General features: G+C 40.5%; 1 protein-coding gene across 1 annotated transcript; it reads left to right on the top strand.

The window, feature by feature from the left end:
* The first annotated feature begins 501 nt into the window (after positions 1-501).
* On the top strand, positions 502-7049 carry LOC135491956 (uncharacterized). The gene is made up of 5 exons (XM_064777943.1): positions 502-957; positions 3083-3181; positions 3692-3826; positions 4226-4332; positions 4843-7049. Exons 1-5 carry the CDS (start codon positions 717-719, stop codon positions 5398-5400), a joined length of 1140 nt encoding a protein of 379 aa, XP_064634013.1. The 5' UTR covers positions 502-716; the 3' UTR covers positions 5401-7049.
* Positions 7050-13920: the final 6871 nt, after the last annotated feature.

Here is a 13920-nt window from a genome sequence, read left to right as displayed (position 1 = left end):
TCAAAGATTATGCTGTACTTTATCAGTGAATCAAGGTTCGTGCTTAGGTGTACCGCGATTCAAGAAATGAAACATAAATGGCTATCCGTGCCCTAGCCTAAAATGGTAAAGTCTGGACTTCGCATTCTCGCGATTATCAACAGAAGATTTATGTATTACCCATTTAATCAACAGCATAACAGACTATGCCGCTCACCCCCAAGTATCTTACATATTTTTCATATATCATTAAAGAGGCTAAGGAACTATCCCCTACGACTTTCAATGCAAATCAGAGTGGCCTAGTCTGACAACAATAGGCCTACCAATGAATATAAGTATGAGATTGATGTCAGAATAAGAAAACCTGCGACAACTATGCATAAATGCACAATGCTATATACAGTTTTTGAACCAACTTAAGGAGAACTAAGAGAATGTAAACCGGTTTATTGTTAAGGAATATGAATCCTCTTCGTGACCTGTCTCCTAGCACCTATGAATTAATTGCTAAAATATACGAAGACTTCAAGTACGTAAGAGCGTAGGAATTCGATTTTTCATACCAGTGCATGGTCGCGGGGCACGTGACGGAACTAACTCTGTGGGGCGGCACCCGTGATATGCGGCAGGCCATTGAGATCCATTAGCAGGCGAGACGATGAAAGAAACACACAGGCGCGGAAGAAAACCACAGCTCTGACATACAGTCCTTAATCGGTGGCCGGGCTTTCAAGATGGCTGGCAAACGGTGTACCCAACATAAAAACAATATAGCACTTATTCTGATATTCATGTTCTTCTTATGTTTAGCACTCGCTGCGGGACTTGTTGCACTTTTTACTGATAGTTGGGTGACTTATGAAGTGAAAGTGAATAAAACTGCTGTTTATAATTCTAACGTGGACTCTTCTATGCTCTACCACACACGGAGTAGAGGACTCTTTTGGATAGTGCTTAAGGATCCTAATGTTAAACGTAAGTACATTGTATATGTTTATAATGGTTGCTTAAGTTCTTGATATTTTTGGTTCTTGTCACGACCAATTCGCAGGTAATGGAAGGAGAGCTCCAATTCTTGGGAGGTACATGTGACATCTGCATTACTAATGCGTATTGTATTGAGGTAAAAAAATGTTTCAAGGGCAACAACAATGCAATTTCGAGAGGTATTATTACACAGGGATTTGAGAGCAAAAACATCATGCATATTCTAATGTACGACCCATTTACGATACTTGTGGAGTCCGCCCAATGGAGTACAAGAGCTATTAAGATTCACACGAGGTTGAACAAGAGTGCCCCAAGCATACAAATAATGCGACGTATATAATGTCAAAGGCCTACTGGACTATGGTATGATAGGTAGGGAAATAGTATTTCTAAGATGGTCTGTTCGGTACAATAATGGTTCAATTTGGTCCTCCTGCAAGTCTATAAAGTGGGTGTGGTTGAGAATTTTGATAAACAACAAGCATACACGTCAGTATTTTCTTAGCAACATTGACATTTCTCAGAGAAATTGTCTGAATTGACGAACGGTGAGAGTTGCTCATTACGACAAAAGTCGCTTTTAACGATATGCCGGCTGATAAATGCCAGCTTATTCGCCAGGAACGATTACCACTGAAGCTGTTTTATGTTACTGTGTTCTATCTTATAAATCCTCAACGTACGTGTACATGTATGTCGCGTCATAGATACTTGACCAATCGCTTGATTGTAAATACATTTGAAATGTAAATCCATCCAACCAGGAAGTAGGTGATTTTATTGCGATTTTCTTCAGCCTTCAGCAGAGCATGGCAAATAGTTATGAATTTCGACATCAAATCAATGAAAGCAATTTATTTATTAATAGAAATATCATTACAAATTTAGAGATTTAAACGTCGTTGAAAATTACCTATCTACGTATCTACAAGTACATGCATTCCGTATTTCAAACGCCCGTGTTGTTCTGCCAGCTATGGTTACATTCGGCTGGGTAAATTCTCAAGAACGGGGTTGATCAGATAATGTTTGTTTGGAGCGCAACCGCTGTTTTTAAACATTATAATATACATCAATCATAAAATAATGAACACCATATGACTTTGGTTGGCATGTTTTGGTAGAATACACTGTCCAGAGACATTTAGCCCAACACGTAACCCATAAAATGTTTATATCTTTCATAATTATGAGGTTTCAGGTTCAGATCTTGGTCACCCTGTATAAAATGACCTCGTCGAATCTCAATCAACACATCACATGGTTCCTTGAAGTCTGTTTCGGTCACGGTACTAATATTGCTAACATGCACATACCAAAGTCATGATACATGTAGTATGTATCAAATAAACTGTATTACCATTGTCATGTAATAGGACTCTCCCATAATTGTCAGATATGTCATACTTCAGTAAACAACGAGAAGAAATATTGTGTTGATTTTATTATTCTCTGTCATCGCTAGTATACAGGTATATGTCATTACTGATCAAACGTCACACCCTTGTCTGAATGCATTCTTTTCAGAGGTAGGCCTTCATATCATATACATCACTATACTGCGGGTGAAAAGATTCGCGAAGAATGGATATAGGCAAAATGACCGGATTTCTGTACAAAATGACCGAATTTCTGTACAGATCTATTTCTGTGCAATACTGGGCGTAGTTGATCGAAGTTAATTCGAGTAGAACTATTGGTGACGCCAGTATATACATGTACATCGGAAGACCTGAATCATGAGACTATGTCGTCATCACAATTCTTTAGTCTAAACAATATTTGAACCTCAATGAGAAATTAAATCGCCATGTTATTAAAGATACATGTGTCCGGGTTGACCATACGCACCACCAATTTGTCTAGAAATTGAAATCCTAAAGCAATTAAAAACTTTTCCAATGAATGTCAATTTCAAGAATGGGAGCCAGTTCTTTGTTTTCCAGAGATCAGCCTCCGAGGTGTTAAATGGGTGTTCACATGGGTTTGAAGGAGTCCTAATTGCTTTAATATTTCACGTTCTGGCCAAAATCGTGCAACATCACAGATGCTTCAGGGTGTCTCTCTCGTTTTCGCCTGCACTGATGCATTATTCAATTTTTTGTTGCAGTTGTAAAAGATAGAGGGAATGATGCCCGTTTTCCAGTCCAATATAACCACAATAATACATGTGGACTCATCGTGTCGGCGGGATTCTGGGATTTGTCAGGTCAGTAAGAAGCAGATGAAGTGGCCAAGTCCGAAATGCTGTTCAAGATTAACAGAATGATTCCATTCTAATCATTACTTACTAGACCTCCAGATCAAGCCACTACACTCCGGACGCACTGGACCGGTCTCGTCCTGTCGCCCGGTACTTAAATGTAAGGAGATACAATAAGGATGATGCAATGGACTGTCCTGGGAGTCCACCAACCACCAGCCTATAGCTTTGAGTTGTCATGTGCTTTTCAAAGAAGGAATACTTGTATACGGTAGAATCATCCTCAAGCTAGGTCCTGTGTTTTGGACGAATAACCGGGGCTTCTTTGAAACCTCAACAATTGCATCTTCTCCTGATATATGTTTTATTCACTCTAAGTTAACGTACGACTAGCATCGTCTGGACTATATCTCAATAAGATCGCATAGTGTACACATTCCTGACGGCTCACTAGAGGAGTGGTGACTAACGGCTTCAAAATATGGAATCAATGCATTTTCTAATCCATAATTTCAGCGATGATGAAGGCCAGTGTGTCGCTCCATCTTGTCTACTTAATCGTCTTGGGACTGTGTACATGGTTGGCTGGCTTCGCCCTCTTATTCGGCATCCTCAATCTGAAGCTTTCTGTGATAATCCTAGTGCCTGGTGGTAAGTAAGAGGTCGTGCCGATCTCCTGATTATTCAATTGTGATGTTATTTCCAAGAAAACATTCAGAAGATGAAGCAGAAGGAATGATACTACAATAATACTCTTTAAAAAGCGTTTGAATCACATATTTTGATACAGTCTTTGATATTTCTTGATTCCGTGGTCAAAATCGAGCTTTTTTGAGCGGCAGCGCAAGGTCGGCCAATGGGAGGCAATCGCATGATACAATTTCCGACTCACAATTGGTCAGACCCTGATGAACACAACGCGCCTTCCTGCGAGAATTCGTGATACTTGTATTTAGATATTTGATATTTCATTGAAAACGTCGCTAAACCAATTCTGCTGTGTCGCTCTTTACTGACAACGATTTGATGACCTATCTGCTTGCGTTTCAGAGGTTGCAGGTATAATAGGCATGGTCCTCTTCCATTACTACCTCATGTTCGAGAAGTCTAATGATGTCCCAGAGGCGGCTAATACACTTTATTACTTTTGGAATGAGGTATGTCACAAAATGGCTGGTGAAGTTTGGAATGAGTAAAATAAAAATTTTCATAGCATCACGGGCTATGTGTATTTAGTAAATCACAGTGGAATAATAGCAGATATTGTCATTCGAATACATGGCTCATGCAGTACGAAGAGACGTACTTAGTACTTTAAGAAACAAAAAACCTTGTTGTACTTAATAGCCCCAACTGGCAGAAATGACAACAAAAAGCTCACCTGGTGCAAGGTCAATGTCTTCGCCTCCTCCATAGATACACGTAGCCGTCCATTTGCTGTTGCAAATGTCAGTTAAATATTTCCTTAATCAAAATATTGCATTCGGATTCCATGATACGAGATTGCATTGTTCTGGCCAGGAAAAGGATGCACGCTGTCTTTCCAATTTGATTACAAGTACACTTGTGTTCCATATGACCGAGGAAACGTAGCGGTAAACAGGTGCTGTTTCTCATGCGCTTCTCCAATAATTTGTTATGGTGGAAATCCTTCTCTTTCATTCCAGTTTCTCAAAAGCAACACGAAGGAATACTTCTCCTACTCATTCATGCTGCAATGGATATCTGTTGGTATCAGCCTCATCACAATCATACTGGGAATCATTTTCATTTTGAGGTGGACGGCCAAGGAACCAAAGCCGCACAAACCTCAGCCTCCGCCGATAACCTATCACTCCCATGACAACTATGCTTATGGTGGTAAGGAGGATTTTCATCGTCAACAGGACATCCAGTATCGACCATCGCCAATGCCAGAGCGCCGAAACCCAATGCCAGAGCGCCGGGACCCAATGCCCGAGCGCCGGGACCCAATTCCCGGGCGCCGGGACCCAATGCCAGAGCGCCGAGAATGGAGTCCGGAAAGACGAGAGCTCTCGCCAACGCATACACCAGTGCAGCGGTCCTGGGCAATGAACGGACCTGATTATGACGACAGCAGGCGGCGCCAGAATGACACGCGATACGATTATCGCGAGGTCCAACGAAACGACCGACGAGATGACTTTAGGGAATCAAGGCAACAGTATCAACCGTCAGACCAACCTTTTTATCCGAGATATTAGTTTGAGTTTAAAAAAGCCCTGCATCAAAGCTTCAAGTGCTGTTATCGCTCATTTTCTACAGTTGTCAAAATTGTCTGTGATTTGAATTCGTTCTCTGTGCAAAGTTTGTTAAAATTTGGTTCATGTCTGCAAGAGGGGCATGTTGTCAACCTTCGTTGTCGAGTTTGCTGACCTAAACTGTGGCCAATGTGGTAATTTTTGCAAAGCATGAAGAAAAAAGTCTGTTAGCTTTGTTATTTGCAGCACACGACACTTAATGACTGCCGTTAATATATAAATGTAGGCACCATTGCGTCATTTCTTCGGAGTTTAAAAGGTAATTTCTGCGTATAGGTAAAATTTCGCGACCAAGAGCAGTTTACAATGTATGGCCGCCCAACAAGCGCCAGGTCCCGAGTTCAATCTCTGGCTATTCGGGCTAAAAAAAGGGTGTCTGCGTCCGTCGCATGTGACAGTAAGCCGTAGTCCGTTGTATATGGTGTCCCTGTCAGGGCAAGTAAGACCCCCTCCATAAATGAACAAGTGCCCGTGTAGCGGGCACCTATATGAAAAAAGCTACCTTAACTGAAAGCCGTAACTGTAAAGATATACTCATATATTAGTAGTCTACCATAAAGAGATAAAAGTAGTACTCACCCTTATACATGTACATATACATGTACGTATACGCGTACATGCACATGTACATTAAAAAGCAGTCTGCTGACCAGCATCATTGTCAAGTCTGGTTACGTTGAACTTGATCACAATGGCGTAAGGATTTATCAATTAGATTATTCAAAGAACGTAATAAAAATGCCGTTTCCTTGGAAATTATGGAATCATAACCACCTGATTTCTTAAAAAAACAACATACCTGTGAGTTTTTATGCACCGATATGCGCTTCACATAGCTATTCCTATTACTTTCAATATCCAAGCGCCTCTATGTACTTGCCTCTGTGCACTCTGTGCACTCTGTGACTTGGCGCCACAGTGTCTTGGCGAATGGAGATTGCGTTAAACTGCCCCGAGTTCTAACCGCGAGACTGGGCATCTAGTTACTGCTTTGAGTGACGACAGGTGAGGCAATGAGTACTCATGATACTGTGAGCATCAAGAATAAATACGACGTAACTTCTTTTCTTGCTGGCTTAATGAGCAAGATAATCAATTTTAGAAAAGATTCATATTCATATTCCAGTGAATTCGAGTTCGTTCCCGTAATGAAATGCGACAGCAAGCTGTTCTGTTCGTGTATACCATGGGAGCCACCTAGAAAATCAAAATGTCTTTGCACAGACCAGTTCAATTTTTTTGTAGATCTACAGACATGATTACTTTTAATTTTGTTTCGTATGTGGTTCTCCTTGTAATCATTTATACACGTACATCATGACCTTTAAATTAAAGACATGTATCCACTCATGAAGAAATCAAAAATTGTATACATATTCAGCAGTGGACTCGAAACGTTATCATTATTTGAAGAAGAAAAAATTAAGATATAGATATGTAACTGAACTACACGTACATGTAAATATGATGTGTGTACATGTCCATCTCATCCAATGTGCATCCGGCATACATATCTTGACGATAGATTTCATAAGTATCTTGTTATGTTATTCGATGAGATAGTTTGAAATAAAATGTATATCTTATGTAAACTGTTGTTGGCACTGTATGGAGACTGCTGGGCATACGGTAGATCATACCGCCGGGGTGATGGAATCACCAACCCGTCACACAAAGCCGCTTGGAGGCTCTCGCATTTTGTTCATCAGACAAAGTCCTTTAGCTACCTTGTTTTCATTGAAAGATGCATAGAAAAAGTTTGCTTGTTGAAAACGCTATTCATATTATACTTTTGTTTTAAATAGAACCAATAACATTGATCGGTACACTCTACAAGTTACATCTTAAAATAGTATCATCTAATTCGATTGTTTCAGCTTATATCATAAGTAACTAGAGGTTCATTGGTGCAGATTTGAAACCATGCATGCGGTCACTTTCTTAAATTTTCAAATTACACACACACAGATTTTCAGCTTTCCTATAGAAATTTCTACCTCGGTTGTTCTGTTGATTAAGGTCAGAAAGGCACGAATGCAGCCAGTCTCTCACTGGCACGAAAGCGGCTGGCAAAAATGGCGTCGACGGACACCATATTTGTTTGGACGACTTCTGCGGGAGGTGTAGGCCATCACGAAGAGCTCTGGATCTTCTATAACATCTTAGTAAAGTACGTTTGGATGTTTCCACTGACGATAGGTGTCCCTGGAAATGTGATTTCTATCCTGGTGGCGAATAGGAGACGCAACCGGAGCCTCTCTCCTTGTATCTACATGACCGCGATGGCGGTGGCGGACACACTACTCCTCCTAATGCAGCCCTGTTTCTTCGTGCTGGCCAAGTGGGGGCTTGGGTCGAGTGTCATCCACGGACGCGAATGGATTTATAAGTAAGTTGGCATCTCTAGATTCTATCATTATTAGATATAAGCTTACATATATATTCAAACGAAATCGTGATCGAAACGTCGAATATTAGATTTTCAATTGCCTTCACGACTGTGTCGAATTGAGCTTGCTAGCTGCAACATCAATTCGGCGAACAGTAACAAAATAATGATTAAACACCCTTTCACAACCCACAAGACGTACTTCTTTTAATTGTCGATACGACTTCCATATCTTATATCCCAAATTATGTGAAATTATCGGGAACGGCATGATCTCCTTTTCGTGTCTGGAATAAATTTACTTACCTGACTTTTCGGAGGATTTTTTACTTCACACAAACCAGCATCCATGCATCCATGCATCCATGCATTCATAGTCTGGTATTACTATCATGTATCTTGTATCATAATCGTCCTCTATTCCTATAGGTTAGAATGGTACATAACTTACACATGCGGTATGTTGTCTGGCCTGTTTCTGGCTGAAATGTCCCTCGACCGCCTAATTGCCGTTCAATTCCCAATGTCGGTCCACATAATATGCACAGCATGTAGAGCAAGAAAGACTGTCATCATATCCGCTGCAGTTATTACAGTTCTTAATCTTCACATGCTGGAATTTTATAGACACATAAAGAACAGCGTAGGTAAGATTTTTTTCTCTCAAGATATCTTTAACGTCCCTTTTATCTAAGAATGTATGTAATGACTGATGTCACAGGGATATGAGAAAGATTCTAAGGCAATGGTGCCTCCATCCATAGATTCCTGAACAATCGTTTGACATATATCCTAAAATAATAGAATAGTCTAATACTTCGCGATCAAAATCTCTAGGTTATTGATGATCATGGTTTCTGTGGAACCATTATCATAGCGCTGGATACCTTTTCCAGGGGAATATTTTCTACATCTACAGGACAACACTAGTCATCAAAAGAAGCGGTAGAGACAACGTTACCTTGCAGCCCTCACTGACCGTTTTTTTCTGTTTAGGTGCAGAATCATTAATCGTGTCCGTGCCAGAATATCCGTTGATCGAGATCATCTCAACATTGTTCCAACTCATCATAGGGACTGTGGTCCCCTTCTTCACCATACTCACAAGTAACATAATAATCATCACTACCATAAAGCGAGCGTCTGAGGAGAGAGGCAAAATCAGTCAGAAGAAACAGACTGATACGCGTTACCTTTCCCGTATGCTTGTCTTTGTCAGTGTGGCGTACGTGGTGACCTCACTACCGTACAGGCTATACTACTTTGTATATTCCTCTGACCCATGGCTGCAAAAGCAGTACGACATGATGGACGATTATTGGTTCATACGATATAACGTACAAGTCGCTTTCGTTTTTCAGTTTTGGTGTTTTAATTACGCGGTTAATTTCTATTTGTACTGTGTTGGGGGTGGTGAGAGATATCGCAAGGATACTTTGGAAGTGTGTAGAGCAATGTTGTGTTGGATAAAGAAGAATGATTCGAATATTGAGAAATCTCGCATGTCAGCTGCTACGATGCACCCAATTTATCGAACGTATCTGTCGGAGGTTGGGAAATAGATACAGCATATGCCACCGGTCACTCTCCAAAACATGGCTCAGTGTGCGGAGTAAAGGGTATACACCCATTTGAGGCCTTTCAAACAGCGCCACAATCGGTAGAGTTGGAGTAAAATTTCCAGATTTTGTGTCCGGTTACGTTTGCGCATGAGTTTCGTATACGTAACGGGGGAGGAAATCGTGGAAAGTGCCAACCGCAGCGCTAATCCAATGTCAAGGAGTATGCGTATAAATCAAATTCCGTTGAAACTGGTCGGTTGAGCTCAGAAAAACACTATCGTGTCCATTCGTAAATGTTTTGCCCGCGACCTTTTGGGCTCTTGAGCGCGAACTACTGGTCGGGTTTCTTTGAAGTTTGATTTGTATCGATATTTGCCTCGCAACCTTACAGGATTTTCTCATTTCAGTTGCCATGATAACGAAGATATTTTTTGCATGCAGTTGTGTGCATTGACATGTGCATTTTCTAATTCCTACGGTTGTTTCTTGACCAACCTGGATGAAATGCTCAGATCATTTTTCTTTTGTGTCAATCACCCAATATAATCTGTTATATCGAAATGTCGAGAAACAAATGGTACATCTAGGGGACCCCCTAATGACCATTGGGGATGATTTCGACGCCAAGGCAAATTCAGAGCGCATGGCAAAATTCTCTTTGCGTCACTTACCGACTCTGTATATGGCTAGTTGACACATTAAGAATTTTCTTCATTGCGCTTTCCTACAATCAACTTCAACAAACGTTAAAGATGCAATAAAGGAAAAGAGAGAATATGGCCAAGCACATTCAAGTTCGGATGATAGACTGGTGTCATGCACTGTGTCAAGCTCGCAACGATTTTCCATAGCTTTCATCACCACTTTTAAGGTCTATCAAGCCATCACTGTTTTCCATGACCAACTTCACTCGGATAATTAACCCTCAGCTGGTTTACGGGTAAAGTGGATATGAAAAATGGAGGTTTATGTAGATTTTTTATTTCAAATGGATTCTCAGTGGACAGTGGTAAGGCATTATATTCATCATACGCTGCGCTATCGTGGATCTAAGACTTGGCTGTAAGATAATTCAACTGCTTGTATCTACTACAAAATAAAGACTAAATCGGGCATCTTTTCATTTTAAGATCGAAATTGGATTTTAAACGTTGGCTGCCATAACCCGATATCTCCATCTATATCTTGGCAATCCAGCATGCAACGGAACAAATCTTTATAGTTCTTTGTATCTAATTTTATTCCGTTGGTCGCAAATGCGGATCTTGGTAGCATGAGATTCTTGAACTGATCAACGTCGGACTTTCATGAGTAATCATGAACTGGATGAAACTAAGCATGCCCACAAGACGTGATGACATTGGAAGTTTGAAAAAAGTATGACATATTTGTTCTTCGACTGTAGATTTACTACGCAAAGCCGTAATACGTCGTCCAAAAGGGTGGTCATAAAATGATCGAAATGTAGTTGGTTCAATCATGACAACGAAAGTTATTCCCAACATCAAGAATTAATAAAGACTAAAAAAATCATTCAGGTGGTGCATTTTATATTTTGCACTCGCATCTTGATCAGGTGAAATCACCAAGGGCCGCCATGACCTGCGACAATAACAGGGTTGCACCAGCCCATCCAGTGCACAGTTAGAAGACACCATTTAGTACTCCTGAGGTCACATTATCAGAAAATGGTATTTTATTGACGGATGGTGTGGTGTTAATCTGTTGCCGTTGCTGGTCTTCCTGATGAAATATGCATACAGTTTCCATCAATATCAATACGATTAGGGACAGGGAAGTGACTAATGTCATGATGTGTTGGTGATAAACTTGGAGCTAGATGCCGCGATAAACACCCGACTCCGTGAGCAGAACAATTAACTTTTTCGTCATGTCGCTGACCTTTGTGATTGCTGCGTGATGAAATGAGCCAACCGTGTGGTGAGATTCAGATAGACGTCACCAACATTTAGAGTTCGCAGGATTGTGTGGGATGCCACAAACTGAGAAATAGAATACAAAGTCGTAGTGTTAAATGGCCACATTCAGCGTTGCTGATTCTCACTCAGTCCTTCCCCTGTGTATATCAAACTCTATTTGGAAATGTTTGCAAACCAATGTTTAGAGAAGTTTGCTGGCGTAGACCAGGCTCGAGTTTACTTTCCATTATCACTAATCAACTGGTCCTTTATCAGGGCTGAGATTCGTCCTATTCGGCCGTAGTTTACATGCTCATCGCTGACATTCTCGGTGACTACCAGTATTTAAGCCCTGTACTGATAGTGTAATGTGCAAATAGACCTTAAAACATCAAAACTGCTCTCCCTCAGAAGAAACCGACTGTGTATTTTAAAAGAACTGGTTTCATAATAGAAAACCTTCATAGTATCAACACGGTGGTTATATTAAGGCCATAGAAATGAATGTAATTATAGAGTTATACTTTTAGAATATGGATATTTATTCTTCAACGACAGCAGTTTGCTAGTCAAATCATCTGATGACATGCATGCAGGCAAATATTTCCAACGTATATCAGCGCAAGGATACTTTTTAAGGATGGAACCAAGAAGAGGCACCAGTTCCAAAACTTATTTCACGTCCACCTATTGTTTTAAATGAAAATTGTACGAAGACATATTGCGTGTTTTACAAGGCAGACTTAGTTCGAAACTGACGAAAACTGACAGACATCTACACCGAAGAGATCCAATTTATTAATTTTATCATACAGTTAGCATATCTGTTTGATATCTATCTGTCAATGGATGTAACTGCGGTAGGGATTGTCGAGAATATTGGTTGTTATTTCAGTGCCCGTTTTTCTGGATAAGTACAACTCATCTTCAACGTTTTTCTCCATGAAGGCACCGGCTGTTTCAGATTCTCTTATCTTTGTTTCGGAAACCATCCAAAATACACTGAGAATTCGTCTGCGGTTGGCGGCGCCGAAGTAAAATGCAACTAGACGCAAAAAGGTACCGGGTAAACAGGAAGACATTGCGGGAAGGAGACATTCATTTTTAATTGAGATTTCTAATAAGATTTCTTGTAAGAAATTGACTTCCATTGTACGATGACCGACGTCTATTACATAGCGAAGGAAGTTTCCGAAGAGGAATATTTCATATATTTCATGCTTCAACTGTCATTTCTGTTCGATAGTTACCTACCAGTTGTTGTAGGAGTGATAGGAATAGTCGGGAATATCTGTTGTTTCATGCTTCTTTCCCAGCATAAGTACAACTCATCATCAACCTGTTTCTATATGAAGGCACTGGCTGCTTCGGATTCTCTCTACCTTGTTTCTGAAGCTATCCAAAATGTGTTCACAATATGGAAAGCTTTCGAAGGCAACGCAATACAGTGTACAATTTTGGCTTCGCTTACGAGGCTTTTTCCAGCTGTATCGGCAATTCTTTTGACCGCAATGTCAGTTGAGCGTCTCATTGCCATAGCTATTCCTTTTAGAGCAAGAACTATGTGCCATGTCGGCAAGGCAAGGAAAACTACGTTGTTTGTCATTGTTATCCTGGTCATAGCTCATGTACCATATAGATTCTTGCATTCGTTTCTCGGACCTCCGCTAATTGTGCAGTCCTGTTCTGCTGAAACACCTAGTGTATGGTCGCAATACTACGCCCACTTTCGGCTTGTTACCACATACTATGCACCTCTCATCATCATGGTTGTCACTAACATCGGCATCGTCTTCGTTATTGCAGTACAACGGCGGCGCCGAAGTGAAATGCAAGGAGTGGAAAAGGAAACGGGGAAACAGCAAGATGGCCACATCACAAAAATGCTTCTGGCCGTCTCCATATGTTCCATCATTTGCCAACTTCCGTATCAAATTGCCAAGAATTACATTCGATACTCAATGTCAGGCGCTAGATTTCCAAGTTCAAGGGCAATTCGAACATTTGTCACGTCCTTTACACGCTTTCTTCTTAATTGTAATTATGCGTTGAATTTCTTTGCGTTTGCTCTTCCCCTACCTAAATTTAGAAGGGAGTTTGCGGTAATGATAATGACCAGCTTCCTGTGTCTCAAGCGAGTCCATGATAAATCTGAGAAATAATGTCAACATTTTATTGAGATACAGACCAGCGTATGTCTTTCTGTATTATTTCTGGTGCGGTGTTATTATTTGTGGAAAAAAAGGTCTCGAAGCGCTTGGCGGGAAGACAATTGGGAAGGAGACACAGATATCATACAATTAAAGGTACATTAACTGCTTGATAAGAAAAGTCTTCATTCGTCTATAATATCAACAGTACACGCATATTAAAAAAAGAGACCCAGTTGAGCCGCGTCTATCTACAAATAGAAAAAAAAGTAGTTTGTACTGGCGTACCTCATCCGGCTTCATTCTGTCGACACAGTATGCATCACATTATTAAGTATGGGTTATTAATAGGGAGATACATGTACGTGATGCTACAACAAGAGGAAGTTGTATCGTATAGAATACAACGCAACCAGGAAAATTGTTTTTATCATTGGTTTGAA

This window comes from Lineus longissimus, chromosome 1 (assembly GCF_910592395.1).
Source record: "Lineus longissimus chromosome 1, tnLinLong1.2, whole genome shotgun sequence".
Lineage (NCBI taxonomy): Eukaryota > Metazoa > Nemertea > Pilidiophora > Heteronemertea > Lineidae > Lineus > Lineus longissimus.
Note: the sequence above shows the minus strand (reverse complement) of the source record. Positions and strands in the feature narration are given on the sequence as shown.

Excerpts from the sequence above, each read along its gene's own strand:
- LOC135491956 (XM_064777943.1), top strand. The coding sequence starts at position 717 with ATGGCTGGCAAACGGTGTACCCAACATAAAAACAATATAGCACTTATT. Across the intron at positions 958-3,082 it reads TAAGGATCCTAATGTTAAAC|TTGTAAAAGATAGAGGGAAT; the intron begins GTAAGTACATTG and ends TTTTTGTTGCAG. Across the intron at positions 3,827-4,225 it reads GATAATCCTAGTGCCTGGTG|AGGTTGCAGGTATAATAGGC; the intron begins GTAAGTAAGAGG and ends CTTGCGTTTCAG.